At 34.2% G+C, this 27,624-nt stretch overlaps 2 protein-coding genes across 9 annotated transcripts in view; both read left to right on the top strand.

Annotated features, from left to right (window-relative positions):
* Window positions 1-27,621, top strand: part of LOC135203075 (ATP-sensitive inward rectifier potassium channel 12-like) — a 280,355-nt gene extending 252,734 nt beyond the window's left edge. For 7 of the 8 annotated variants that reach the window (XM_064232685.1, XM_064232682.1, XM_064232684.1 and 4 more), the window contains 7 exons: window positions 1,151-1,287; window positions 2,542-2,704; window positions 5,008-5,407; window positions 6,789-6,989; window positions 14,713-14,772; window positions 23,020-23,216; window positions 27,385-27,621. In XM_064232685.1, coding sequence (XP_064088755.1) covers window positions 1,151-1,287; window positions 2,542-2,704; window positions 5,008-5,407; window positions 6,789-6,989; window positions 14,713-14,772; window positions 23,020-23,213 — 1,155 coding nt within the window. In that variant the 3' untranslated portion in view covers window positions 23,214-23,216; window positions 27,385-27,621. The remainder of the gene's footprint in view (window positions 1-1,150; window positions 1,288-2,541; window positions 2,705-5,007; window positions 5,408-6,788; window positions 6,990-14,712; window positions 14,773-23,019; window positions 23,217-27,384) is intronic. The other variant, XM_064232686.1, reaches the window with a different exon arrangement.
* Window positions 27,481-27,624, top strand: part of LOC135203076 (forkhead box protein C1-like) — a 14,886-nt gene continuing 14,742 nt past the window's right edge. The window contains exon 1 of the mRNA XM_064232688.1: window positions 27,481-27,621. The gene's annotated coding sequence lies outside the window, so the exon portion shown is untranslated. The remainder of the gene's footprint in view (window positions 27,622-27,624) is intronic.

Genomic DNA, 27,624 nt, shown 5'->3' with positions numbered 1-27,624 from the left:
TTTGCATGGGTAAGTAGGGGATATCTAGGAATGCTTAGTTTGCATGGGTCCGTAGGAGATATCTAGGTAAGCTTAGTTTGCATGGGTGCGTAGGGGATATCAAGGTAAGCTTAGTTTGCATGGGTACGTAGGGGACATCTACGTAAGCATAGTTTACATGGGTACGTCGGGTACATCTAGGTAGGCTTAGTTTGCATGGGTACGTAGGGTACATCCAGGTAAGCTTAGTTTGCATGGGTACGTAGGGTACATCTAGGCATGCCCAGTTTGCATGGGTACGTAAGGGACAGCTAGGTAGGCATTTATAAACACTTAAAAAAATCAAAGTAGCTTAAATAAATTTCAATTTCTAAGATTTTTTCCAGACATCTAGTCATCTTGATAGTAGGGCTGTTAGAAGATTTTAATGCCAGATTTCTCTATAACAAAGTACGTTTTTTTATCAAAAGGCAAAAGGAAACTGATATAAAATGAAATCAAAGACAGCCATTAAAGACACGAATATAATATATTTTGTACCCTCTTTTGCAATATGTAATTACACAGACACACCCACATCTGTATATGTGTATATGTGTATATATCTCAAGTATAAAAGGCCCATTAAAACACTTTGGTTTAGAGCTAAGGACTATATATTTCGGTGGACTCACTCCCACCGTTATCAAGAAGTGTCCGGTTTTAACAGAAGAATTTATTTACATTTGTATATATATACATATATAGGTGTGTGTGTAATTACATATTGCAAAAGAGGATACAAGATATATTACATTCATATCCTTAATGGCTGTCTTTGATATCATTTCATATCAGTTTCCTCTTTTGCCTTTTAATGAAAAAAAATGTACTTTGCTGTGTGGAAATCAGGCATTAAAATCTTCCAACAGCCCTACTATTATGAGATTAGATATCTGAAAGAAATCTAAGAAATTTAAATTCATTTAAGCTAATTTCATTTTTGTCAATTTTTACAAATGCGCATATATACTGAAATTCAGTTAGGTACCAGAGCTTTAGAGAGAGAGAGAGAGAGAGAGAGAGAGAGAGAGAGAGAGAGAGAGAGAGAGAATCTTTCTTTCTGTATCAAACCCGTCCCACCCTCGCTATCGTACCACCCAAACATCACCTTTCTCCATTCCCTCCGCAGTGGAGATGGACGCTCCTTGTCTTCGCGATGTCCTTCATCACCTCGTGGCTCATCTTCGCCGTCATCTGGTGGCTCATCTCCTACACGCACGGCGACTTCGAAGAGACGCACCTTCCTGACAAGCAAGCGGACAGCGGGTAAGAAAGCGCCTCAGTGGCATGATCGGTTTGGTCTTGGCTTGCCCCCTCGGTGGTCGCGAGTTCGATTCTCGGCCATTCCATTGAGGAGTGAGAGATGTGTGTATTTCTGGTGATAGAAGTTCACTCTCGACGTGGTTCGGAAGTCATGTAAAGCCGTTGGTCCCGTTGCTGAATAACCACTGGTTCCATGCAATGTAAAAACACTATAAAAACAAACAAACAGCGGGTAAGAATTCAACTGAGTCTAGCAGAAATTCCTTTCGGAATGTCAAAATTAGGTTAGAGGCCAAGCCCTGGGACCTATGAGGTCGTTCAGCATTGCTAGTAATGTTGAAACAATTGTTAGAGAAGAGGATATGAAATTGGAATGTGAAATTTAGGCCAAAGGCCAAGAGTTGGGACCTATAGGATCATTCAGCGCTAAATAAGTTGTTTTAACTATATATATTATATATATATATATATATATATATATATATATATATTAATATATATATGTAAGTCATATCACATTACCGTGATTCATATACATATATCGAGCTACAATGTCCTTTAATATCTAATTCGCTCTACCTCGAAATTAATATATTTTTTCATATATGCTTAACCGAGGGGAAGTTTTTTTTCCCGATAATAGATTTACCTGTACCTGGGCGCGAACGCAGGTACATTAAAATCCAGGAAACGTCAGGTGGTTGGGTGGAATAACTTCCCTGACGTTTCTGGATTTTAATGTACCTGCGTTCGCGCCCAAGTACAGGTAAATCTATTATCGAGAAAAAATTCCTCTTCGGTTAAGCATATATGAAAAAATATATAATTCGAGGTAGAGCGAATTAGATATTAAAGGACATTGTAGCTCGATATATATATATATAGATATATATATATTTTATTTATATATATATATATCTATATATATATATATATGTGTGTGTGTGTGTGTGTGTGTGTTTATTTATAATCATGTTTATTTACTGTTTTAGTCACCTTGACTTTGGTAGAATCTTCGATGAATATTCATCAAGTTAACGACATATCTTAATGATGAAAAATAATATCCATCTCGTTATTTGCATGTCCACTCCCCTTTTACGTATAATAATACAATCATAACGTTCATTTGCATTCAAGTTTATTTCACGTTGAGTGACGTTACCTTTAGTAGAATCTACTGAATATTCATTAAGGAGAGAGGCACTATCTCGATGATGAAGATAATACTCATCGCGTTCTTTCTCGTTCTGACAGGTGGACTCCTTGCATCATCAACATCTTTAGCTTTACCTCGTGTTTTTTATTCAGCGTCGAAACCCAACACACCATCGGTTACGGTTCCAGACACACGACCGAGGAATGTCCTGAGGCCATCTTCATTATGTGTATACAAAGCATCACTGGAGTCATGATACAGGTAATCTTTGCCATAGTCTTTAGTTTGGAGGGATTAGGATGTCTCAAAGACGTGTTAGTCCATCCTAAGAGGAAACATCGTGTGCTCACTTACCTGATGCTGGTTTTACTGTGCATTCACAAAGCCCTTCTAATGATTTTGTCTAGCTTTCTTTTCAACTCTTCCACAATGGGATGTGTTGTATCGCTTCAGGTCTAGTTTCCATCCATTATTTCTTGTCTGGTTTTCGTTTGACGCAAATAGGTTACTGTCTATTTTTGTTATGCCTTTCAGTATTTTAAATGTTTCTATTAGTCGTCACGTTTCACTTGGGTTACCCATAGTCTTTCTGTATCTCCCATTACCTTCTGTTACTTCTTTTGACTGACCACATATTCTTTTGGAAGCTTGAAGATCAAATCAGTGGCCCCTCTGGTGGGCTTGTTCCATATGGATAGGGTTTGTCTTCTAATAATAATAATAATAATAATAATAATAATAATAATAATAATAATAATAATAATAATAATAATAATAATGGGAAAGTAAATCCACAGTAGTATGTCTGTTTGATTTTATTTAAAATATATTTTAAATAAAATCAAACAGACATACTACTGTGGATTTACTTTCCCATTGTAATGACTCATGGGATTATGAGTTGTCTTTGAATAATAATAATAATAATAATAATAATAATAATAATAATAATAATAATAATAATAATAATAATAATAATAATAATAATAATAATAATAATAATAATAATAATAATAGTTTTAGGGAGTAATTTGACAGGCAACACTTACCATAATCCGTATCACGAGTAGGCGAAGTGACATGTTGTGGCAGTACAAAAGTATTACCCAAGTCAACATATATGTAGCAGAATAGTATGTGTGGTCAAAGTAATCATCATTCTCATGGTAAACACATCAAACTTAGCAGGTCATTTTACTGGCCACCTTTACCATAATCTTTATCACGAATAGGCAAATGACAATTTTGTGGTAGTACAAAACTATTTCCTAAGTCGAGATATAGGTAGAGGAAAAAACGGTATCAAATTCTGAAAACGCTCGGTACTGTAGAGCAGTCCTTATCAGTTGTACACAAAGCTTTAATGGAGTCATAAGCATGTAGTAGATAAAGAGAGATTAAAACCCCTTTTCATAGATATTGTGTTGTGGTTTGAGCTTAGGTTCTCAACATGAATGATAAGGCGAAATAAAACGGATAAGGCGAAAGAAAACGATTGTCTACAGTTTCCTGACCTTTATTTAATAATGATTATCATTGCATCCTCTTTTCCAGCCTTCAAAGCATAGTTATTACCCGGGAGTCTCATTCCCTTTTGAGGTCATAATATCTTGGTTAGCCTCCTGGCATTCCTTTCCAGACTTTCATGCCGTGGTCATTCCCCTTGCATCTCTTTTCCAGATCTTCATAGGGTTATCAGCTTTGTAAACCGTTTCCAGACCCTTCTTACGACATTCATGACAGTCTCCTCTTAATTCCAGGCCTCAATATCACACTATGAGTCATGAATCTCATCTCCTTTCCAGATCCATACAATGTGATCATCACCATATCATCCCTTCCCATTTCCAGACGTTATGTCATAACCGTCAACTGAGAATCTCCTGTACTGTCCAGGCCTTGACATGAAACCATCACCTGGGGAATTCCTGTGTTCAAGCCTTCATTTGAGACTGTCACCTTGCAGTCTCTCATTTCCAGGCCTTTATATTAGACCATCACTTGGAGATCTCCCCTTTCTACACCTTCGTATTATGGCCACCTCCCGGGGATTTAACAATATGACAAACATTTTGGAATAATCTCCATTTTCTTTCCTTCGTTTCATGGCCACCTCATCGGCATTTCACTCACAGTAACTGGAGCATCTCCTACCCCTGAAGGTCCTTTCTTCCTTTTTCCAGGCCTTCATGGTGGATTTCCATGACCATCATTTGGGCATTTGGTATCCTTTACCTTTCCCCTAACTGGAGCATCTCGATCCCTTCAAGGGTATGCTTCCCTTTTCCAGGCCTTCATGGTGACTTTCATTGACCAACACTTGGACATTTAGTACCCTATACCCTTCCCCTAACTGGAGCATCTCGATCCCTTCAAGGGTATGCTTCCCTTTTCCAGGCCTTCATGGTGGATTTCTGTGACCATCATTTGGGCATTTGGTATCCTTTACTCTCCCCCTAACTGGAACATCTTCTCTTCAGGGTCTATGCTTCCCTTTTCCAGGCCTTCGTGGTGGATTTCTGGAGCATCTCCTTCCCTTCAAGGTCTATACTTCTCCTTTCCAGGCCTTCATGGTGGGCATCGTGTTCGCGAAGCTGTCGCGACCCAAGAAGCGCACCCAGACGCTGCTCTTCTCTCGGAATGCCTGCCTGTGCCTGCGTGACGGTGAGATGTGCCTGCTCTTCCGCGTCGGGGACATGCGCAAGTCCCACATCATCGAGGCCCACGTGAGGGCGCAGCTCATCCGCAAGAGGGTCACGAAGGAGGGGGAGGTGCTGCCCTTCTTCCAGTACGAGCTGGACGTCGGCTACGACATCGGCGAGGACAGGATCTTCTTCATCTGGCCCATGACCATCGTGCACAAGATCAACGAGAACTCGCCCCTCTACGACCTCTCGGCCCACGATCTGCTCAGGGAGAAGTTCGAGATTGTGGTCATCTTGGAGGGCGTCATCGAATCCACAGGTTAGTATGTGTGTGTGTGTGTGTGTGTGTAAGCACTTTATCATATACTTGACGTACTACCACTATGCGTATACTGAATCAGTTTCTCTCGAAAATGAAAATTCATGAAGATTTAATCAATCCACAGACGTGTGTGTGTGTGTATGTGTTTGTGTGTATGTGTATGTGTGTGTGTTATCATTTCATCTTATACTTGATGGGGCTGTCACTTTGGACGCATACTGAGTCCCTTGCGTTCGAAAATGAAAACTCATGAAAATTTATTAACTGGTCAATAAATAATAATAATATAATAATATAAACGATTTGACGAGCCCAGAGATTTTACTTGTTCTTTCACATCGCTCGTCCAATTATCCCTTTCTTCCACCTCTTCCTCTTCTTATGTCCCTATCCTTTCCGCTATCACTTCTTCTTCTTCTGTCATTGTCCTTTCCTCCACCTCTTCTTCTTCTTCTTCTTCTCCTTCTTCTTCTTCTTCTTCTGTTATTATCCTTTCCTCCACCTCTTCTTCTTCTTCTCCTTCTTCTTCAGTCATTGTCCTTTCCTCCACCTCTTCTTCTTATGTTATTATCCTTTCATCCATCTCTTCTACTTCTTCTTCTTCTGTTATTATCCTTTCCTCCACATCTTCTTCTTCTTCTTCTTCTTCTTCTTCTTCTTCTTCTTCTGTTATTATCCTTTCCTCCACCTCCTCTTCTCCTTCTTCTGCTTCTGTTATTATCCTTTCCTCCACCTCTTCTTCTTCCTCTTCTTCTTCTGTTATTATCCTTTCCTCCACCTATCTTCTTCTTCTTCTTCTTCTTCTTCTGTTATTGTCCTTTCCTCCACCTATCTTCTTCTTCTTCTTCTTCTGTTATTGTCCTTACCTCCACCTCTTCTTCCTCTTCTTATGTTATTGTCCTTTCCTTCACCTCTGCTTCTTCGTCTTTTCCTTCTTCTTCTTCTTTTTCTTCTTTGTTATTGTCCTTTCTTCCACCTCTTCTTCTTCCTCTTCTTCTTCTTCTTTCATTGTCCTTTCCTCCGCCTTTTCTTTTTCTTATGTTATTATGCTTTCTTCTACCTCTTCTTCTTCTTCTTCTTCTTCTTCTTTCATTGTCCTTTCCTCCACCTCTTCTTTTTCTTATGTTATTATACTTTCTTCCACCTCTTCTTCTTCTTCTTCTTTCATTGTCCTTTCCTCCACCTCTTCTTTTTCTTCTTCTTCTTCTTCTGTCATTATCCTTTCCACCACCTCCCCTTCTTCTTATGTCATTATCCTTTCATCCACCTCTTCCTCTTCCCCTTCCTTCATTACAAGAACCTTAACTCCCCCCAAGACATTCCCCACCGCCGATAAACTTTCACCGGACGGTAATTCCTCCTCCCCTTCACCCGACAGGTATGACCACGCAAGCCAGGTCGTCATACCTACCCAACGAAATCCTGTGGGGTTACAGATTCGAGCCCCTGGTTACGTTCAACAAGAACACGGGCGAGTACCACGTCGACTACTCGCTGTTCAACAACACCTACCAGGTGAACACGCCGCTGTATTCCGCCAAGGACCTCGACAGGATGAACAGCCAGGAATCGACGCCAGGTGAGAGAGAGAGAGAGAGAGAGAGAGAGAGAGAGAGAGAGAGAGAGAGAGAGAGAGAGAGAGAGAGAGGTTGTGTTATTTAGATCATAGTTATGTTAAGGTCAATATTTACACGTCATAGTTATGTTGAGGTTAATATTGAGAGAGAGAGAGAGAGAAAGAGAGAGAGAGAGAGAGAGAGAGGTTGTGTTATTTAGATCATAGTTATGTTAAGGTTAATATTGAGAGAGAGAGAGAGAGAGAGAGAGAGATTGTGTTATTTATATCATAGTTATGTAAAGGTTAATATTCTTCATCATTTTTCCATCTGTAAGTGTTAATATCATCGCTTGTTATAGTTAATATCCTTATTTTTCAGGATTTTTTTCGTCTATCGCGTTATTCTAATATGTTTTTATCCTATTTTTCTCCAATTTCCTGTTTTTTTAATTTTTTTTAGCTCTTCATTTTTTTCTTGCTCGTGACGTTAATGATCTCAATTTTTAAAAAATTTGTTAGTTCTAATATCATCGCTCGTTCAAGTTCCTCATTTTTCAAGGAATTGCTTTCGTCTTCATTCCGTTATTCTTTTATGTTTTTTTCTCGTTGCTTTTCTTTTACTTCACTTTTTCATGATGATGACGTTTGTCGCTATGTTCAAGTTCATATTCTTATTTTTCATAATTTTCTCGTCTTTTATCACGATATTCATTTTATTTGTTTTATTGTCATTCGTTGTAGCTCTTCACTTTTTCTAGGTCATGGCGTTTGTTCGGTTAATGTAATGTTTATATTTATAAACTATGATCGCCATTTTTTATTATCTACTGTACGTAGAAGGGAAACAATTCTTTTCGATTGATTTCAAATCTTTTCTTTCTTGCTCCACTCTTTTGACAGGACTTAGAAATTACAGGATTCCGTCGTATATATTTTATTATCATTTTGTAACATCTGGTTACACCTTGTGTATACACGTTGATGTATTCAGGCATATTTATGTATATTTGTATAATTTATAGTATAGATAATATATATAGTATATATATATATATATATATATATATAATATATATATATATATATATATATATATATATATATATATATATATATATATATATATATATATATATATTATATTTCGTCAATTTAGCATATATGCATTGCACGTATTTACGAAAAAAAAACTTACCATTCAGATAAGGAATGCATCTTCTTAAAAGTATTGAAATTACTACCTTTATTTAAGTTCTGAAATTTTACAGGAACTACATCCCTCTTAACAAATCAATTAATTTAAGTTAATCAAGAAAAACAGCAATCCTATCTATTTCTGAAAAGACCGATAACTCTACGGTACCAGGATGCCACGTTTCACTATCCTGTGGGACCCTTTGCTCGGAAATAGACTACTGTAGTTTAATGATTTCCCAAATTCATAACTCGTAAGGAATTACATTAAAGCCGTTTCATCATTGCATGAATATTTAAACGTATATTTGAATCGTCCGGCATATGCCTAATCCACAAGGTATAAATGTTGAGCTAATTTTAAGTTTCATTTTTTTCATTGAATTGTTTTTTATTTTCCCCTCAACATTCTTATCGATTTTGTATTTTCTATTATATATGCGTGTGTGTATACATATAGGTATACAAACTTGAATGATATAATATATGGACCGTAATTTTGATCAAAATTTTATATAAAAGTTGCAGTATTAAGACTGATAATGTAAATTTTTGTAAAATCTTGCCCATATCAAACTTATGAAAATGTGTTTAATGCAAAGAAAACTTATGATTGTAATTTATATTTAAAAACAATAATAGTAATGATATAAAATAAAAAAAAATCTTGCGCATAACAGACTTCTGAAAATGTGTTTAATAGAAAGAAAACTTGTGATTGTAAATTATATTTATTATTAAAGTATTATTATTATTATAATAATAATAATAATAATAATAATAATAATAATAATAATAATAATAATAATAATAATAATAATAATAATGTTCTAAGAGGTCCACAATAATGAAAAATGTTGCGAATTCGTGTATAATTTAAAAAACCCTTCACAAAGCTTTCGAACACTTCCCTGGGTTCATTTTCAGTCCAAATCTGGAGATGAACCCAGGGAAGGGTTCGGAAGCTTTGTAAAGGATTTTTTCAAGTTATACACGAACTCGCAACCATTTTTTTTATAATTGTTATTGTGGACCTCTTAGATCATTATATATACTCTAGCGATAGTTTTTCTCAGATAATAATAATAATAATAATAATAATAATAATAATAATAATAATAATAATAATAATAATAATAATAATAATAATTAATAATATAATAATAATAATAATAATAATAATAATAATAATAATAATAATGAATTTAGGCCTACAGTATATATTATATAAAAAATAATTGAGAATTGATATATGAGATCATTCTTATTATCGGAACTCTTTAAATTAACGTCCCATAATGAGGACTCCGGTTTGAAATTGGATCTTACAATGAGAAACGTCAGTTGTTTATGTTATTGTTCATGTTATGTAGTATCGTGGAAAGTCTTCACATAACACATACTTATAGCATCGATTTCCACTGAATTCGGAGTAAGAACTGCGAACTTGATTTACGTATCGAGCTAGACATGAGCCCCAATCACGAACCGGTTCACTCTGAGAACTTAGTTCTATCTACTACTCTCGAATGTTTTTTTTCAATCTACATACGAACCTCGGTTTATCTGGGTTTATGCTATTGATGTAGATAGTTTTAACTACTGTAGACATTATTTGAGGGTTTTTGTAGCGGGTCGTCTGCCCTTAGTTGCAAATTGCAACCCATTTCATTCCTTTTTGCTGTGTCGCTATTCATATTCTCTTTCTTCCATCCTACTTCGCCCTTTCTCCTAACGATCGTTTCACAGTGCAGCTGCTTTGAGGTTTTTCTCCTGTTGCTCCTCTAAAACCTACTTCACTCTCGTTTTCCCTTTCAGCGCAGAATGACCTCATCCAAGGTCCTCCCAGGATTTGGCCTTTGGTCTATATTCTAAATTTTGTGTTCGATTTCATTCCGCTTTCACACCCACGTGCAGATAGCGTTTGCCTTTCTCACCTGGGGCCTGGGTCTCCCACGCACCTGATAACATCATCAATCAGCAAAGGTGTGTGTGTGTGTGTGTGCTGGGTTGTTGCGAGGGGTTTGGTTAGAGCAACAAGGCGGACTGGAAATAAAACCGTCTGAAATATATATGGCTTACAGTGGAAGACTTCCAAAACGTGGCTTTTATTTCTTGACTGATGTGAATAATTTAGATGCGTAGACGTATTCCATAAACTTGTGAAACCGTTTTAGCCATGGGTAAAATGGTTTAAGTCTTTTCAAGAAATAATTTGAAATGTAAATAAACCATAGATTAAAGTAGGAAACAAATATTTCATTATATTTTCTCTGCTTTGCATATAATTATTTCAAAATCTCCGTATTCAGGTAGAAAAATATTATGTCAATTATTGATCAGTGAAACGCTATTTATATTCCATCAAATGTTATCCCTCCCTGTCGTGTAAATAAATGTTATAATGGAAAGATACTTTTCGTGATAAAGCAAAATTATTAATATATATTAAATAGATAACTGAAATATTTTATTAGTCCATAAACACCAGTTACACTACCATGGCGACCCCGAAGTGTATCATGATGAAATTATAGTATGAAACCAGTTATTAAGCATAGAGATTCTTTTGTAATGCTTTAAAAATTAATTGGACCTCAGTTATATAACAAATAGCAGACTATGTATGAGTATGTCTTATGCATTACTCGTTACCCAGAAGCGGACGACAGTTCCAATTATGATACTTTTTAAAATTAACTTTTCAGAATAATGCCATTCCTAGTAGCTTCTCAAAAAGGCCTGTTTTGACTCGATAAAAGACTTCTCATTGTCTGGATTCTAGTATCATCTGCTGGGGACTTGGAGAACCTCTATAAGTACCCTGTCAAAAGATTGTGTCCTCGACTAATAATACTTTAGCCTTGTTCAAGACTCCAGTGCCATCTGTTGGGGAGTTCAAGAATCTTTAAAAAGTCTCCTTCAAGACATAATTGGATTTTCTGACTATATATTTATCTTCAGGTAGAATCCAGTGACGTCCGTTGGGGAGTTAGCAAACTTACGTAATTATGTGATCTAAATATTTATATATAATGGGAATAAGGCAATTTATAGACCCATTTTACACAGTGCCATATGATGGAGAGAAGTTGCATCATTAACATCCCATCTGATGGAGAGAAGTTGCATCATTAAAAAAAAGTAGTTGTTCATAATATGATTACGTCGTAGCATTTGCATCGGCCCCGAGCTACGAAAAATTTATATAATATATATTATATATATATAATATATATATATATATATATATATATAGATATTATATAATATATATATATGCGTATATAAAATACTTATCATTCTGTACCTTAATGGTCTTGGAGGAAAACTTTGTCTTTTAATCTTTTAAGATACAACGTTTCTGTGTCACAATGCCTATTACCAATCTTGTCAGTGGAAAGAAGGCTCTCTCTCTCTCTCTCTCTCTCTCTCTCTCTCTCTCTCTCTCTCTCTCTCTCTCTCTCATCTGACTGTTTTTTTCTGTTTCGTTAACCCTGTAATTCACGTTTCTATTAAAAAAAAAACAATCATGTGACCAATTTCTTTTTTCGTTTGACAACAAGCAATTCTATTCATCTGGAAAAGTAAAAGAAATTACTTGAAAACAGAGATGATATATTTAATCTAGAAAAGGGTAAAATGGAAGAGTATTAATCTAAACCGTTGATTATACCCTGAAACGCAACAAGTGAACTCGATATTTTTAATAACTAGATCGTTTCCTGGCGCTTATATCACAGTTGTAATTGATACAGATTAATTTTGTGTTTTTTATGAAGCATTATTTGTCTGGCACGTGTCGGGAGATTTAGAAAGTCGCTTGTATGAGAGTGGAATTTTCATAACAGCATCAGAGAACATCACTTGCACAAAAGTGGATTTTTCTTAGCAGCCAATGAACAACGGTTCACGCGCCTACCACCCAATGCTTTTAATTACCTGTCACGAGGAAGGTGTAACCAGGTGTACGAACTGAAGGAACCTGAAAGCTCATATTACCGATAATTCGCGTATCTTAGGTTTAAACTGAAATTCCCTTGGAAGAATAAACATCTGGATCTTCATTAACGACGATTAGAGACTTCTATCGACACCTACTTCAGACTTTGTAAGATCCTGTCTTCTACAGTTACGAACGCTAGGTTTTGTAATCTGTATTTCGTACTCTGTACTTCTACGCGTCCTTTCGACGTATTCCTCAAAATCTCACGTAATAGCCCTTCGAAATGACAGAGGCGAGGCGTTCGCGACCTCCTGTTATCAATAGATAATTAGCCGTTTCGATTTGAGGTGGATCCCTCGACAATATCGAAACTGGAATAATTTAGTAACGAGGATTATTCAGTGATGAGGTGCAAGGTTCGAAGAAATAGGGATGGAGTATTAATATGGAGTTGTAATAACGGGTCATTATGGCAGTCATTGACGCTCGGTCGTATTGGCTTACGCTAGGAGAGCTGTTGGCCCCTGATAATTGACCTTTGGAGAGGTCAAAATGGCGGATTGGTGTCAAGAGTATACTAGGGTCATTGGTTCTTTCAAGTATTCTCCTTTATCTTTAACTTTTCCCAAGAAGAGACCAGCTTTGTTTTAACTTTTCCCAAGAAAAGACCATTCACTTAAACAAAGTCTTGCCAAATGGCCTTGGGAGTACAGAGGTACGTAATGAATACCACGTCCTGAAAAGTGAACTAGACGGGATTATTCAAATCGGTTAATCCTTGACTTCGTGATGTCCAAGAGATATATAAGATCGCTTTTGAGTCCCGTGATTTGTATCACATCTCGTGATTGCCAAAGGACAAATAACGAATGTAATTCTTAGGAAGCAGACCCTCTCTCAAGCCTATTTTATTAAAAGTAATGCCGAAGTAGCCATTACTTTTTAAGAGCGGTTTGCGACAATTTAAGACAATGTTCAATGGTATTTGTGCTGTGTTCACGTTTATTTTGTTAACTGTTACTGATAGGTTTGTTATTTTGTCACTTCTATTGTTATATTTTTAAGTAACTTGGCGCCACTGATTACAATTTTTTTTTTTTTTTTTTTTTGAGGCGGGGTGCAAATCGACATTAAAAGTATGACTTTATTTCGTGTTAGTTACAATACCCATCATGGTATTCCACCTCTCAGCACTTATTTCCCAACACTAAGAAAACTATAATTATTAGTAATTCTTTTTTTATAAACAATATCTCTAGTTTTACGATCACATAAATACCTAATTTACTCATTAATATATAGACGACACATACACGTTTGTATGTGTATGTGTATGTGTGTGTGTGTATATATATATATATATATATATATATTATATATATATATATATATAATATATATATATATATATATATTTGAATATATATATATATATATATATATATATATATATACATATATATATATATATATATATATATATATATATATATATATATATATATATATGCATACAAACGTGTATGTGTCATCTATATTTAATGAATAAATTAGGTATTTATGTGATCGTAAAAGATATTGTTTAAAAAAATACTAATAATTATAGTTTATATATACTAGTATATGTATATATATATATATAGCTATGTATTACTAGTATATATATATATATATATATATATATATATATATATATATATATATTATATATATATGCAGGCGCATAAACATTTATCTTCATCAAAAAAAATATATAACTCATCCAAATGAGAATTTTTTAAGACTCAGTCAATTTTTTAAAAAATGCTTCATCTAAGCCTACAGTATTTATCTGTGGTTGCTTTCTATGCGCAATTGTGTGTGTAGTTAGTGTCTCACTGGTAAGTGTAACCAGCTTTCTCTTTGTATATTGTTTAACCTGTAGTTACTTTTGTAGAATTTTCTCTTTACAAAGGATTTTCGTTGTGTTTTCTCTTGGTATAATCTCTGTGTGTGTGTTCTATTGTCATATGTATTTCTGTATCGTAGACATGTATTGTAGAAATACTTCTTACTTCCTCTCTCTCTCTCTCTCTTCTCTCTCTCTCTCTCTCTCTCTCCTCTCTCTCTCTCTCTCTCCTTCTCTCTCTCTCTCTCTCTCTCTCTCTCTCTTTATATATATATATATATATAATATATATATATATTATTATTATATATAATGTATCTATATACATATACATACTACATATATATACATATATATAGTAAAGTAAATATATATATATATATCTATATATATATATCTATATATATTATATATATGTATATATCTATATACATACATATATATGTATATATATTAATATATATACATACATATATATGTATATATATAATATATATACATATATTTATATATATAAATTCATGTATGTATGCACACATATATAAACACACACGTATGACATGTATCTACTTTCCACCTTGTTCTCTGCTTCCATCTCTAAATCTGCCTGTCCAATTACGTCTGTTTTCCTTCCGCGTCATCTGTTTTTATTCTCTACTCACCCTGTCTCTTGACCTGGTTGGTGACCTGTGTTGACCTCCGGTGAAAACGAGCAGAACGGGAGGAAGAAGAGATTCAGGCCGTTTCACTTGATCAACAGATCACCTCTACGCAAGGTACTTTTTTTCCCCTTCCCTTCCCAATTGATTTTAATATTTAGGCCTAGTTATAGCTCAGACTAGGCCTACTGGTCTTAAACTAGTCCTTAGTGATCTTGCGTCTAGACTAGTCTTGGCTTCTTTCTCTTCCTTTTTTTCTAATTAACTTAGAATAATCTAAGTAGGTCTGCTTATGCTTTCACTAGGCCTAGTTATATTGCATCAAGACTATTCTTTTTTAAAATATTTAGGCCTCGTTACACCTCAAACTAGGCCTATTGGCTTTGCTTCTAGACTAGTCTTGGCATCTTTCTCTCCCCTTTGTTTAAAATACTTAGTAGGTCTATTTATGCTTTCACCTAGGCCTAGTCTTATTGCATCAAGATTTACCTACGATAGATTTTTTTTGTCCTGTTTAGTAAGTTTAACTATACTTTCACCCAGGCATGGTTACCTTTCTTTTAGTTTTGCCCTGATATCTTTATCAACTATTTTTCCTTTAATAAACATCTACATCTAAAAATCCTAAGTTGTCTTACACTTAGCTTAAGCATCTTATAATTTTCTTTTGTCTCCTGACTAGCAGTTGCTAGATACTCCTAAACTTAGAATAGCGTCAGCCTTTTGCTTAACTAATTAGTCCTTTTAATGTCAGTAGGCCTAGTTTTTCTTATACCTAGGCATCTAGAAATAACTAGTACTCAAGATGGAGAGATCTTATTTCTTCATGCTTCCTCATGTCTCATGTAGGCCTAGTTTTTTTTGCGCCTAGGCCATTTGAAAGTCTCGCAGTTAAGCCTAGCTACCTTGCATCTAGGCATACCTTACACACTGAATGAACAAGTGTCATTTACTTCCCCTTTGTCTATGGTTAAACAGGCCTAATTTTTCTTGCCCCTAAACTAGCATTGGCTTTTTGTTTCTGCTATTCTGTATATTTCTTTTTGTTAGGCCCAATCTTTCTCATTCTTAGACCTAGTAATCTGTGCAAAGAATGCACATGATCTTGAACTAAACTCATTCTTGTTAAGAGTCGAACTTGAATAACAGACTATTACGTTTTTTAAAAGACTAGCAAAGTCTAATCCTTCTTTTTAAAGACTTCCTTAGTTATTTAGACGAAATAGGCCTTGTCAAGACTACCCTTGTTGCGTTACAGATCTTAACCATCTCGATTTAGAAATTAGTTTTAATCTGTGACTAGAGTGATGCTTTTGTTTATTAGTCTTAATATTTGACTGAAGTTTTCCTTTTTAAAGACAAAACTTTATGTTTGACATCAGCATCACTTTGTAAAGACTCTTTTTGAGTGAGAATATACTAGGTTATATAAAACCAGACCTTTATATCCGTGTGAACTAATCCCGCCATGTTTAAGATTTGTACTGATGTTATCCACGAATTCTACCTTTAAAGCCTATCTTTGATGTTAGACTACATCTTTCCCTTCTCCACAAAGACTAATTTCAGTCTTTGATGAAACTTAGACTTTTAAAAGACTGGAATTAACATTAGGCTGAATTAACCTGCTTGATGACTTAACTTTAAATAAAACTAAATAGCCGCTATATTAAGCTAGAATAGTCGTGATTATAGACTAAGCTTCATATTTGAGTAAATTTTGTCTTCGTTTTCAAAATGTAGCCTTGGAATTACACCTGATAAATCTTTTTAAAAGACTGCCCCCTAATATTACAGGAACTTAATATTGCCCTTTAGCAGACTTGTCATAATATCTGACTCCCATTGCAATTCTTATTTCCATCTAGTTGTTCTTTCTTCAGTGTTTTTTTTTTTCACTAATGTTAAATTTCTCTTATATCTAAATACGTTTGAACTAACTTTCTTCTACCTAATTATGCTTCTGTTAGGTCTAGCTAGTTTTAGACCTAAGATCTACTATATTCCGCTCACCCAGGCGAGCATTGGGCTCAGACGACTAATTTCACATATTTATTTTGTCTTTGAACCTGTAATTTCATTCTGTGCTTGACTGCTTGCATTCATAACTTGTGTTTAATTCTGGAGAGTACTTCAGTCCCCAAAACTTACATGGTACTTAGTTTGACATGGTGGCTTTTCACCGAAACGTATTTCATGAAAAAAAAAATTACATAACGATTAACAGTTTGTTTGTAATTGACTTTGTTTGTCATATTTCTGTGAAACATTTGTGTATGTTAGCTTTGTTAACCAAAGCTTGCCTAAATTGAAATATCTTTTTAAGATATCTATTTACTCCTATGTGTCCTCGAATCATCTAATCTGAAATGATTATGATAATAACTTATTTATTCCTTCTGGCATGCGTTAAATTATGATAATAACTTATTTATTCCTTCTGGCATGCGTTAAATTATTGATAATAAACTAGGTCTGGTCATTTCATGGACGGGTGACCAGCTATGAAAACCAGAAGTATTTAACAAATAACCCTCTGTGACCATCTTCAGTAGCACTGGATCGCGATTTTAGCAACTTCACCCCCAAAAAGTCAGGGAATTTGCGTGACATTGGTGAATCTCGATTTTTTTATTTTTTATTGTATTTCTTTATATAAAATAGATCTGGCTAGAATTTCCTTTATTATACTGTAATTTTTTGCTGGAATATTATAGTAACTAATGTTTTTTTAACTGTCAATTTTTTTCGTAATCAAAACCTTTAAAAATATGATCTAATTACTCTTAATGGAACAAACTGAGTAAAGTTAAAAAGTTAGTTATTATGTTCAAAGTTCAATTGTTTAGCTAAGCAATTGAATCATATATATATATATATATATATATATATATTTATATATATATATATATATATATATATACTTGTATAAAAAAAAAAAAAAAGCTCACTTTGTATAAAATTATTACCCCAACAGAGGGCCCCCAGTAACACGGAAGGTCCAAGAAAGAGGATATTTATTCAAAACTTTCAGAGACAGTCTGCCTCCATCCTCAAGTAACCAAATTATAAAATTATATATATATACTATATATATATATATATATATATATATATATATATATATATATATATATAATATATATAAAATATATATATGACATATATATATATATATATATATATATATATATATATATATATATATTATATTATATAAATTATATATATATATATAGATATATATATATATATACATATATAGATATATATAATATATATATATACATATATAATATATATATATATATATATATATATATATATATATGTATACTTCCGCAGTGCGTCAAAACCATTGCAGACCGTCCATTGGCGTACAAAAAAAAAATATTCAGAGATAATTACCAATCCTTCACCCACCGTCATCGCTCGTTGACTGTTTAAAACCAGTTATAGGCTTCCGTGTCCAGAGATCATTATTCCTTTCAGGTAGCGGTAAGAACAATGAATGGGGATTTAGGGAGTACTACCTTCGCAGGACCAGGGGAGTACCTTCGTGAAAGGGGGGTTAGGATGTTGGTTTGTATTCTCTCTGTGGGCAGGGGAAGGGGTGGGTATTTCCTTACCGCGTCGTGTTAAGTTATCGTAAAAACCTGCTGTTTTATTTTTCTTTATCGGCGCATTTTATGATTCTCGATTAATAATTATGAATGAGTCTACATAGCTACAGTGAAGCCATCGGGATACAATTTACTAAATTTATTAATCAAATTAGCGAGAAGACTGAAAGCTTGTATTCTCTACTGCCAGGGATACCAACTTAGAATTTGTGTTTTGTCAGGCGTACCAACCGAAGACGCGTAATGTTACCCCCGGTGAAATTAACGGGAAACATTACCTGTGATATCCCGAATTCAAGTGTTCTGTTGTTTATGCTTAAATTTAGCTATTTGGGAATCCATCTTTATCTCAGTTTAATATTTTTACCGAGTTTTACAAAGAAAAACATCCCAAAGACAAGATCAGTTTTCATTCAAGCTCAACTGTCGTCTCTGTGAGGTCAACCAATATGGCCGCCGGTTAAGTTGCAGGACGAAGAAGCCTAGCGGTGTGGTCTCTCTCTCTCTCTCTCTCTCTCTCTCTCGATCGCATGACACCTATGCATAAGTCAGTTCCGAGACCTCTAAATAGAGCTGGCGTGAGACTGTGTGCAATTGCAGATTACATTTTTCTGGCAATGCTTGCTTAATATCTCGCGTTCTCTCTATGGTGATCGTGAACACAAGCGAACATAAACTCATTTATGCACGAACGTGTATGTGTATACATATATACATACATACCCTTATTTATATACATACATAGTACAAACATACATACATGTATATATATTTTTTTAATTTATCTATGTTTATAGATAATGTCAGCAAAAGTAATTGAAACCAGAAATAGGGAGAAATAGATAGGACTATTAACAACGGCCATTAGATGATTAAATAATCATAATTGCTAATAGATATTCATAACAGTAAGCAGTTATGAATATTTATTATAAGGGATTATGCAGATAAACTAGCAAGAGTTCGTGTAAAAGATCGCTGGAAGAGATTGGTGAGCCAACTTTACTTTATGGAAGTGAAGAGTGGATGTTGAATTTGACTTAAAGAATAAGGTTGAAATGAACTGTTTGTATAGTGTTTGTGATGTAAGAAGAATTTCGAGTTAAAAAAAACTGGAAATAAGTAGTGAGTGATAAAATGGCTATAGTAGATTCGTATCAACCGTCCATTTGATGTGTAGGCCAGTTCCTTACGACGCTCCTGATTGGCTGTTGATAACCCAATCACAGGGCTGGAAACTCTTAGTCTCTCGAGAGAGTTCTCATAGGCGGGATGTATACTCTACCTGTCCTGAGGGATACTTTTGAAAGACGTATCTTCAGGAGAGCTGGAACATAGATTCTACCCATGTGAACTCTCTCGAGAGGCTGAAGGTTTCCAGCCCTGTGATTGGCATATCAATAGCCAATCAGGAGCGTTGTAGGGACTGGCCTAGACATCAAATGCACGGTTGATATGAATCTACTAAAGTGCTTTGAGATGACTTGGTCAAGTGGAAAGGATAGAGGGCAATAGGTTAGGAAGAAGAACCTGTACTTCAGAAGTGTTTAGGGGCAGAAAGAAAGGAAGACCTGTAATGGATGGAAGGGAATGAGATTCTGGGTTAATATTCTGAAAAATTTTCATAAAAATGGTTCATCCACTATTCAGCAGTTAAGGTATTCAACAGTAAGAAACTCTGTGTGGCTAGCAACCTCATTCCAAAGTTTTTGCTGAAAGCCTGGAAAGTGTTCAGTTCAAGAGTTGTCAACTTATATAAGATTAAAATCTTTGAACATTGTGTGTGTGTGTGTGTAGAGAAAGAGAGCTTACGTGGATTTAATTTTGCAGCAGTGTTTAAGCAATAAATATTTTTGGAAAAAAGTACTAAACTAATGCCAAAAACGTGCTGGTATGTTACCATCTTTCCTGAGCGCTAAGATGGCAAGAGGTCCTGTTGTTTACTAAAGTATAGACACATGAAGAGCAGGAAGAAAGACTGCAAGAAGAGGAGGAGGAGGGAAAAGAAAAGATATTAAATGTAGTGAGTGAGCAGAGGAAAACTGCAAAGGATTTAGAAAATTAAAACGAGAAAAAAGACGAATAATAAAGATCAGAAAACCAAACGCTTATAAGGACAACGATTAGAAATGTGAGTCGGGTATGATGAGGAAGATATATGAAATTAAAACGTCATAAGTGAAAGGACGAACTGTAAAGGATGAAGAAAAGGAAAACGGTAAATAGCAATGAACGCAAAATATGGGAAAGAATGAGATAAAAAGAGAACAATGACTAAACAAAAAGGAACAGCAACGATAAAAGAAGCAGGAGAGAAAAGAACAATTATTTGGATATAAGGAACCAGAAGAATGGAGTGATAATCGCCTGGAAAAAGGAAAGCAATTATGAAAATCGAGATAGAAATAAATTTAAATAAATGCGGTTTGTTAAAGCAAGAAATACAGGGTGTCCATAAAGTCCCAGTACCATTGCAAGTATTTCATACTTGCAATGGTACTGGTACTGTAAAATGACAAATAAATGAGAAAAAATGCTTTTGGGAAAGCAACAAATACAGTGACAAAATAATTTTAAAAAAACGGAACAAAATAAGCAAAAGCAACTGCATGCAAGGGGTCAGAAGGGACAAGAAAACTTCTCCATGACGGGGAAGGCATGAGAGGACTGGCTTGACCCCTGAAGGCCTGCTCTCTCTCTCTCTCTCTCTCCTCTCTCTCTCTCTCTCTCTCTCTCTCTTCTAGACGTCGTCGCAAGAGACACGACGTACTTGGTTTTGTCATAAGTGCGACGTAGACTGAATTCATAAAAATTGAGACGTAATAAAAGCCCCGTCTTATGACTTTTGCACCTCCTATTCAACTCTTTAGTAGTTATGTTAGTTATACTAACACTCCGAGATTCCACAGCTCCATAGTAGAGGGGTGAAAGTATTTTTTTTTTTTTTTAGGTTTTGCAACGCCCCTTTTTTGACATGAGGCAATAATAACCTTAACCTGGCTGTTTGTGGAAAATGAAAATTATTTTTTTTTTTAAATTAAGTTTTTGTCGTTTTGGTGTGATTAGATTTTCCAAGAAATATATATGTATATATATATATATATATATATATATATATAGTAATTATATATATATATATATATATATATATATATATATATATATATATATATATATATATATATATATATATATATATATAGTACTATATATATATATATATATATATATTATATATATAGGTATATATATATATATAATCACTCCATTTATTACCCAATCTATACAACAATACTTAAAAACAATTCTCCCCTTCAGTAGCAAAGCAGAGAAAGAGAACAAAGAAATGTATTTCCATACCCACACCCCCACCCCACAAGCCCCCTCCACTTCCTCCCCCGCCCAAAAAACAAAAACAAAAACAAAAAAAAAACAAAAGCAGCTCTGCAGCATTATGGTGGTGTACTCACTGCATTCTTTAAGAGAATGAGAAACTCTCCATTGCAGAGGTTTGGCCGTGCTTGGAGAGGAAAGCAAAGTCGCTCTTTGCTTGAAGGTTTTGCTTGTTTAACTTGTCTGCGCAGGCGAGTGAGAATCCTGGAATCGCCGAAGAGCTCGGTAAATAAAAAATAGCGAAGCATTCCAGAATTGCTCGGGAGATTCCTGATATGAGTTCTCACTCTCGTGTTGTTTTACTCTGAGTGAATATCAAAAGGCTGGATAACTGTTTTAGTTTTTCTCTCTCTTTTTTTTACGTTTTAATTATGTGTGATGTTTTAAAATATTCGACAGGTGTGGAAACTGATTCACTGGTTCTTTCAAATATTATATATAGATATACATATATATATATATATATTATTATATATATATGCATATATACACATATAGGAGCATATATATACATATGTAATACAATTATATATGGTATATATAATATATATATAGTGTATATATAATATACATATATATAAGTGTATATATATGTGTATATATATGTATGTATATATATATATATATATATATATATATATATATAGTTTAATATATGGTTTATATAAATATATTATATATATACGAATGAACATTTGGCAAATGATATGAAAAAAACATAATGTACAATCTATTATTATACAACTATTTATAGTTTTACGAACTGCATTTTTTATTTTATTGTTTTCCCAACACTGTTGATCCCGTTTTTAATATATTTATTTGTTTTTGTATAACCCAATTTAACAGAGTTTTAAAGAGTTATTGCCTTCGTAACATCGTTTTCTAACATGTTAAATACCAGTTTTAACATTTTTGTTTGTTGATAAGAGTGCTTTTTAATATAGCAATTCCTCTCATGGCTTTAGGAGCACTTTTTAACCATTCTCTCTCTCTCTCTCTCTCTCTCTCTCTCTCTCTCTCTCTCTCTCTCTCTCTCTCTCTCTCTCTCTCTGTCAATGGTTATTTTTAACATGTTAATTAGCAATTCTAATAATTTGTTTGTAGTTTAGTTTGTTATGTTAATGCAGCAGTTTCTCTCAGAACTGTAGAAGTCTCTCTCTCTCTCTCTCTCTCTCTCTCTCTCTCTCTCTCTCTCTCTCTTCTCTCTCCTCAGTTGCAGGATGAGTAAATCCAAAATTGTATAGAGAGAAATTTGCCAAATAAACCAACAGTTAAACCCAAACCGAGAATAACAATTCACCCATTTGTATATTCTCAATAACATCTCGCTCCGTTTCCCTTCCAGTCACGCCCCTCACGCCCATGACTCCTCTGTCCCCCCTCACGCCCATGACGCCCACGTCCTCGACAGGGGCGGGAGGGGGAGGGAACGGGGGCACCTGTGCCCTGGACCTCCAAGGGGTATCTTCCTCGCACTGTGATACAAGCGCCGATGCAGCCGCTACCCAGCCATTACTACAGTCGCATAATGATGTCTAGCAGGTGGGTATGGGGAGGACAGGTGTCCTTGTTGATTAATTACAGGTGTGTCAGTGGTGGTGATAGTGCAGGTGTTATTATGAAATATGAAAATATTTAGTATTGATTCATCTGCATAACATTATTTTTATTACTATTATTATTATTATCATTATCATTATCATTATTATTATTATTATATTGTTAATATTGTTATTATTATTGTTATTATTATAACTATCATTTTATTGGAAGTAATGTCAGAATTTACATTATTTTAAATAAAACATATTTGGAAGAAGGTCTGTTTCCCGCATATTATTATTATTATTATTATTATTATTATTATTATTATTATTATTATTATTATTATTAACCCTGTTGTATAGTATTATTGTTAGTATTACTATGAAATTATATATCATCAATATTAATATAACTTCTGCATATTATTATTATTATTATTTATTATTATTATTATTATTACTTACTACTATTACTATTATTATATATGACAGTTCATTTTCATTACCTTATTGACGTGCGTAATTCCTGCGTAATACATTACAAGATTACGTAACAGAGACAAATTACTTTAATAATTACAAACGTAATTCACCTTCAGTATTTATAAACGAAATCACATACCTCTTGAACGGGCCATCGAGAAGATAATATATTACTGCATGGCCCAGTTGCTGACTAATTAATTGGCATAGATAGGACAGCGTGCCTGCACGCTTACATCGATGGTGTACACACATACACACACACACACACGCACACACACACACACAGACATATATATATATATATATATATATATATATATATATATACTATGTAGTGTGTGTTTGTGTGTATGTATGATTGTGTGCGCAAATAGTTGAAAGAAAGACATGAAATAAATCACTCGTTATCATTTTTCAAAATCATATCTTGGGTGGCAAGTGATTCATCAGATGCCCCATGTGGGTACTGGCAATTATTCCCTGCTGATACCATCTGTTGCCTCACTGGGGCATGGTACCCATTTCATTTTTTGCCAGGGTTATAATTATCACCAGCTTATGGGCAGGAAAGAGAAGAGAGTGGTGTCTTTGGATATATGTTATGAAAGGTCTCTCTCTCTCTCTCTCTCTCTCTCTCTCTCGCATATATATATATATATATATTTATATATATATATTATATTAAATTATTATATATGTAATTTATATATTTTATTTATATAATATATATGTGTATATATATATATATATATATATATAGATATACATACATATACACAAACCATGGATGCCTTATTTCAGTGCTTTTGCAATACATTCATACTGGATTTTGGAGGATACATCCACAAACTACAGACACACATACATATATATATATATATATATATATATATATATATATATATATATATATATATATATATATACAGAGAGAGGGAGAGAGAGAGAGAGAGAGAGCTTATTTAAAGAAGTAATTTATGAGCTTTTCTTAATTCAAGTCAAGAAAATTATTTACAGTTTGATTTCTTTTTTTTATAATAAAAAACGCAGTCATCTGTTCATTTAACATTTTAATCTTATAGAACAAGACCTCACGCAGTAGACGTAATGATTATTATAATACTTTGTGAAAATAAAGTCTGAAATGATGAGCAGAAAACATAAAAAAAAAATTCAATTTAATTACTTACCCGTTCAGCGAAAGATTACCAATTTTGTTAAAATCTTTGTGTTCTTTCTTTGAACGCCTGCTACACAATAATAATAATAATAATAATAATAATAATAATAATAATAATAATAATAATAATAATAATAATAATAATAAAATGTGCCTTAGTCAACATACAAAAGGACCAAGTAACAAGGACTGAAGGGATAAAGCTACCAGATGGGAGCAACATCAAACACATAGATGAGACGGGATACAAATACCTGGAATAATGGAATGAGGGGATATAAAACACCAAGAGATGAAGGACACTATCAGGAAAGAATATATGCAGAGACTCAAGGCGATACTCAAGTCAAAACTCAACGCCGGAAATATGATAAAAGCCATAAACACATGGGCAGTGCCAGTAATCAGATACAACGCAGGAATAGTGGAATGGACGAAGGCAGAACTCCGCAGCATAGACCAGAAAACTAGGAAACTTATGACAATACACAAAGCACAGCACCCAAGAGCAAATACGGACAGACAATACATAGCACGAAGGGAATGAGGGAGAGGACTACTAAGTATAGAGGACTGCGTCAACATCGAGGACAGAGCACTGGGGCAATATCTGGAAACCAGTGAAGATGAGTGGCTAAAGAGTGCATGGGAAGAAGGACTGATAAAAGTAGACGAAGACCCATAAACATACAGAGACAGGAGAACAACAAACAGAACAGAGGACTGGCACAGCAAATCAATGCACGGACAATACATGAGACAGACTAAAGGACTAGCTAGCGATGACATATAGCAATGGCTACAGAGGGGAGAGCTAAAGAAGGAAACTGAAGGAATGATAACAGCGGCATAAGATCAGGCCCTGAGAACCAGATACGTATGTCCAAAGAACGATAGATGGAAATAACATCTCTCCCATATGTAGGAAGTGCAATACGAAAAATGAAACCATAAACCACATAGCAAGCGAATGTCCGGCACTTGCACAGAACCAGTACAAAAAGAGGCATGATTCAGTAGCAAAAGCCCTCCACTGGAGCCTGTGCAAGAAACATCAGCTACCTTGCAGCAATAAGTGGTACGAGCACCAACCTGAGGGAGTGATAGAAAACGATCAGGCAAAGATCCTCTGGGACTATGGTATCAGAACAGATAAGGTGATACGTGCAAATAGACCAGACGTGACGTTGATTGACAAAATCAAGAAGAAAGTATCACTCATTGATGTCGCAATACCATGGGACACCAGTGTTGAAGGGAAAGAGTGGGAAAAAATGGATAAGTATACCAAGACCTGAAAATAGAAATAAGAAGGATATGGGATATGCCAGTGGAAATTGTGCCCATAATCATAGGAACACTAGGCACGATCCCAAGATCCCTGAAAAGGAATCTGGAAGAACTAGAGGCTGAAGTAGCTCCAGGACTCATGCATAAGAGTGTGATCCTAGAAACGGCGCACATAGTAAGAAAAGTGATGGACTCCTAAGGAGGCAAGATGCAACCCGGAACCCCCCACTATAAATACCCCCCGGTCGAACTGGAAGACTGTGATAGAGCAAAAATAAAATACAACAATAATAATGATAATAATAATAATAAATTTCTTCGGTATTTTTACTATGCGTGCATTAAATAATAATAATAATAATAATAATAATAATAATAATAATAATAATAATAATTAATAGTGGTTGAGTCTATAATGTTTTACCTTGGTATCCCGCTGGTCAGCGGTTCAAGACATCAAGGCAGTTATTAATGATGATTCTAATTTTTGATTATTGTTCTGAGCTAGCCAAAGATTATATTTATTACCTTATTGGGCAATACTGCACAGCATAGACCAGATTAATTAAGCTGGTGTCTGATCTCCATTTTTCCTACCTGTGTGTGTATGTATATATGTGTGTATATATATATATATATATATATATATATATATATATATATATATATATAGTATATAGTATATCTTTATATATAGTATATATTTTGTTTTTGTGGGACGATTCAATGTTTATTCGTTTTGTTTAACGTACAGCAAGGTTGTAGAACCTATGCATTTGTCTTTTCTCTATTAGGTCCTATGTATTATTGAAATGTCTAATATCAAATTTTATTTTTCTGTGGGTTGAATATTGATCGTGTCATTGTTCTTTCCAAGCTTAAATTTAGTTTATATATATATATATATATATATATATATATATATATATATATATATATATATATATATATATATATATATATATATATATATATATATATATATATCTATATATATATATACATTATATATAATATTATATATTATTATTATTATATAATATATATATATATATATAATTATATAAATATATATATATAATATATATATTGTGTGTCTTCATAGACTTATAAATAAACTTTCAGTGTTCGTGGTCACTGTGAATTTACAATTTAATGTGTCCTAATGTTGAAGTTTCTCTTAACTAAATGCTATGTGTGTCATTTTCAGGCCAAAACAAAACAAAGAAACTCCTCTCCCGATCAGAAGTGCGAAATTCCTCAACACAAAATTCTTCCTCACTTCGTTTCTCTCATCTTCCCCCTCCTCCTCTTCTACCTTTTCCTCCTCCTGCTCCTCCTCCCCCTCCTCCCAAGTCCCTATTCTTCTACCTCCTATTAAGTGATCTCGAAATACCTTTCCGTATGATTCGTAACGGGAGAATAAATCACTTCCCTTTCCAAGACAGTA

The sequence above is a fragment of the Macrobrachium nipponense genome, chromosome 33 (genome assembly GCF_015104395.2).
Source record: "Macrobrachium nipponense isolate FS-2020 chromosome 33, ASM1510439v2, whole genome shotgun sequence".
NCBI classification, from domain to species: Eukaryota; Metazoa; Arthropoda; class Malacostraca; order Decapoda; family Palaemonidae; genus Macrobrachium; species Macrobrachium nipponense.
Note: the sequence above shows the minus strand (reverse complement) of the source record. Positions and strands in the feature narration are given on the sequence as shown.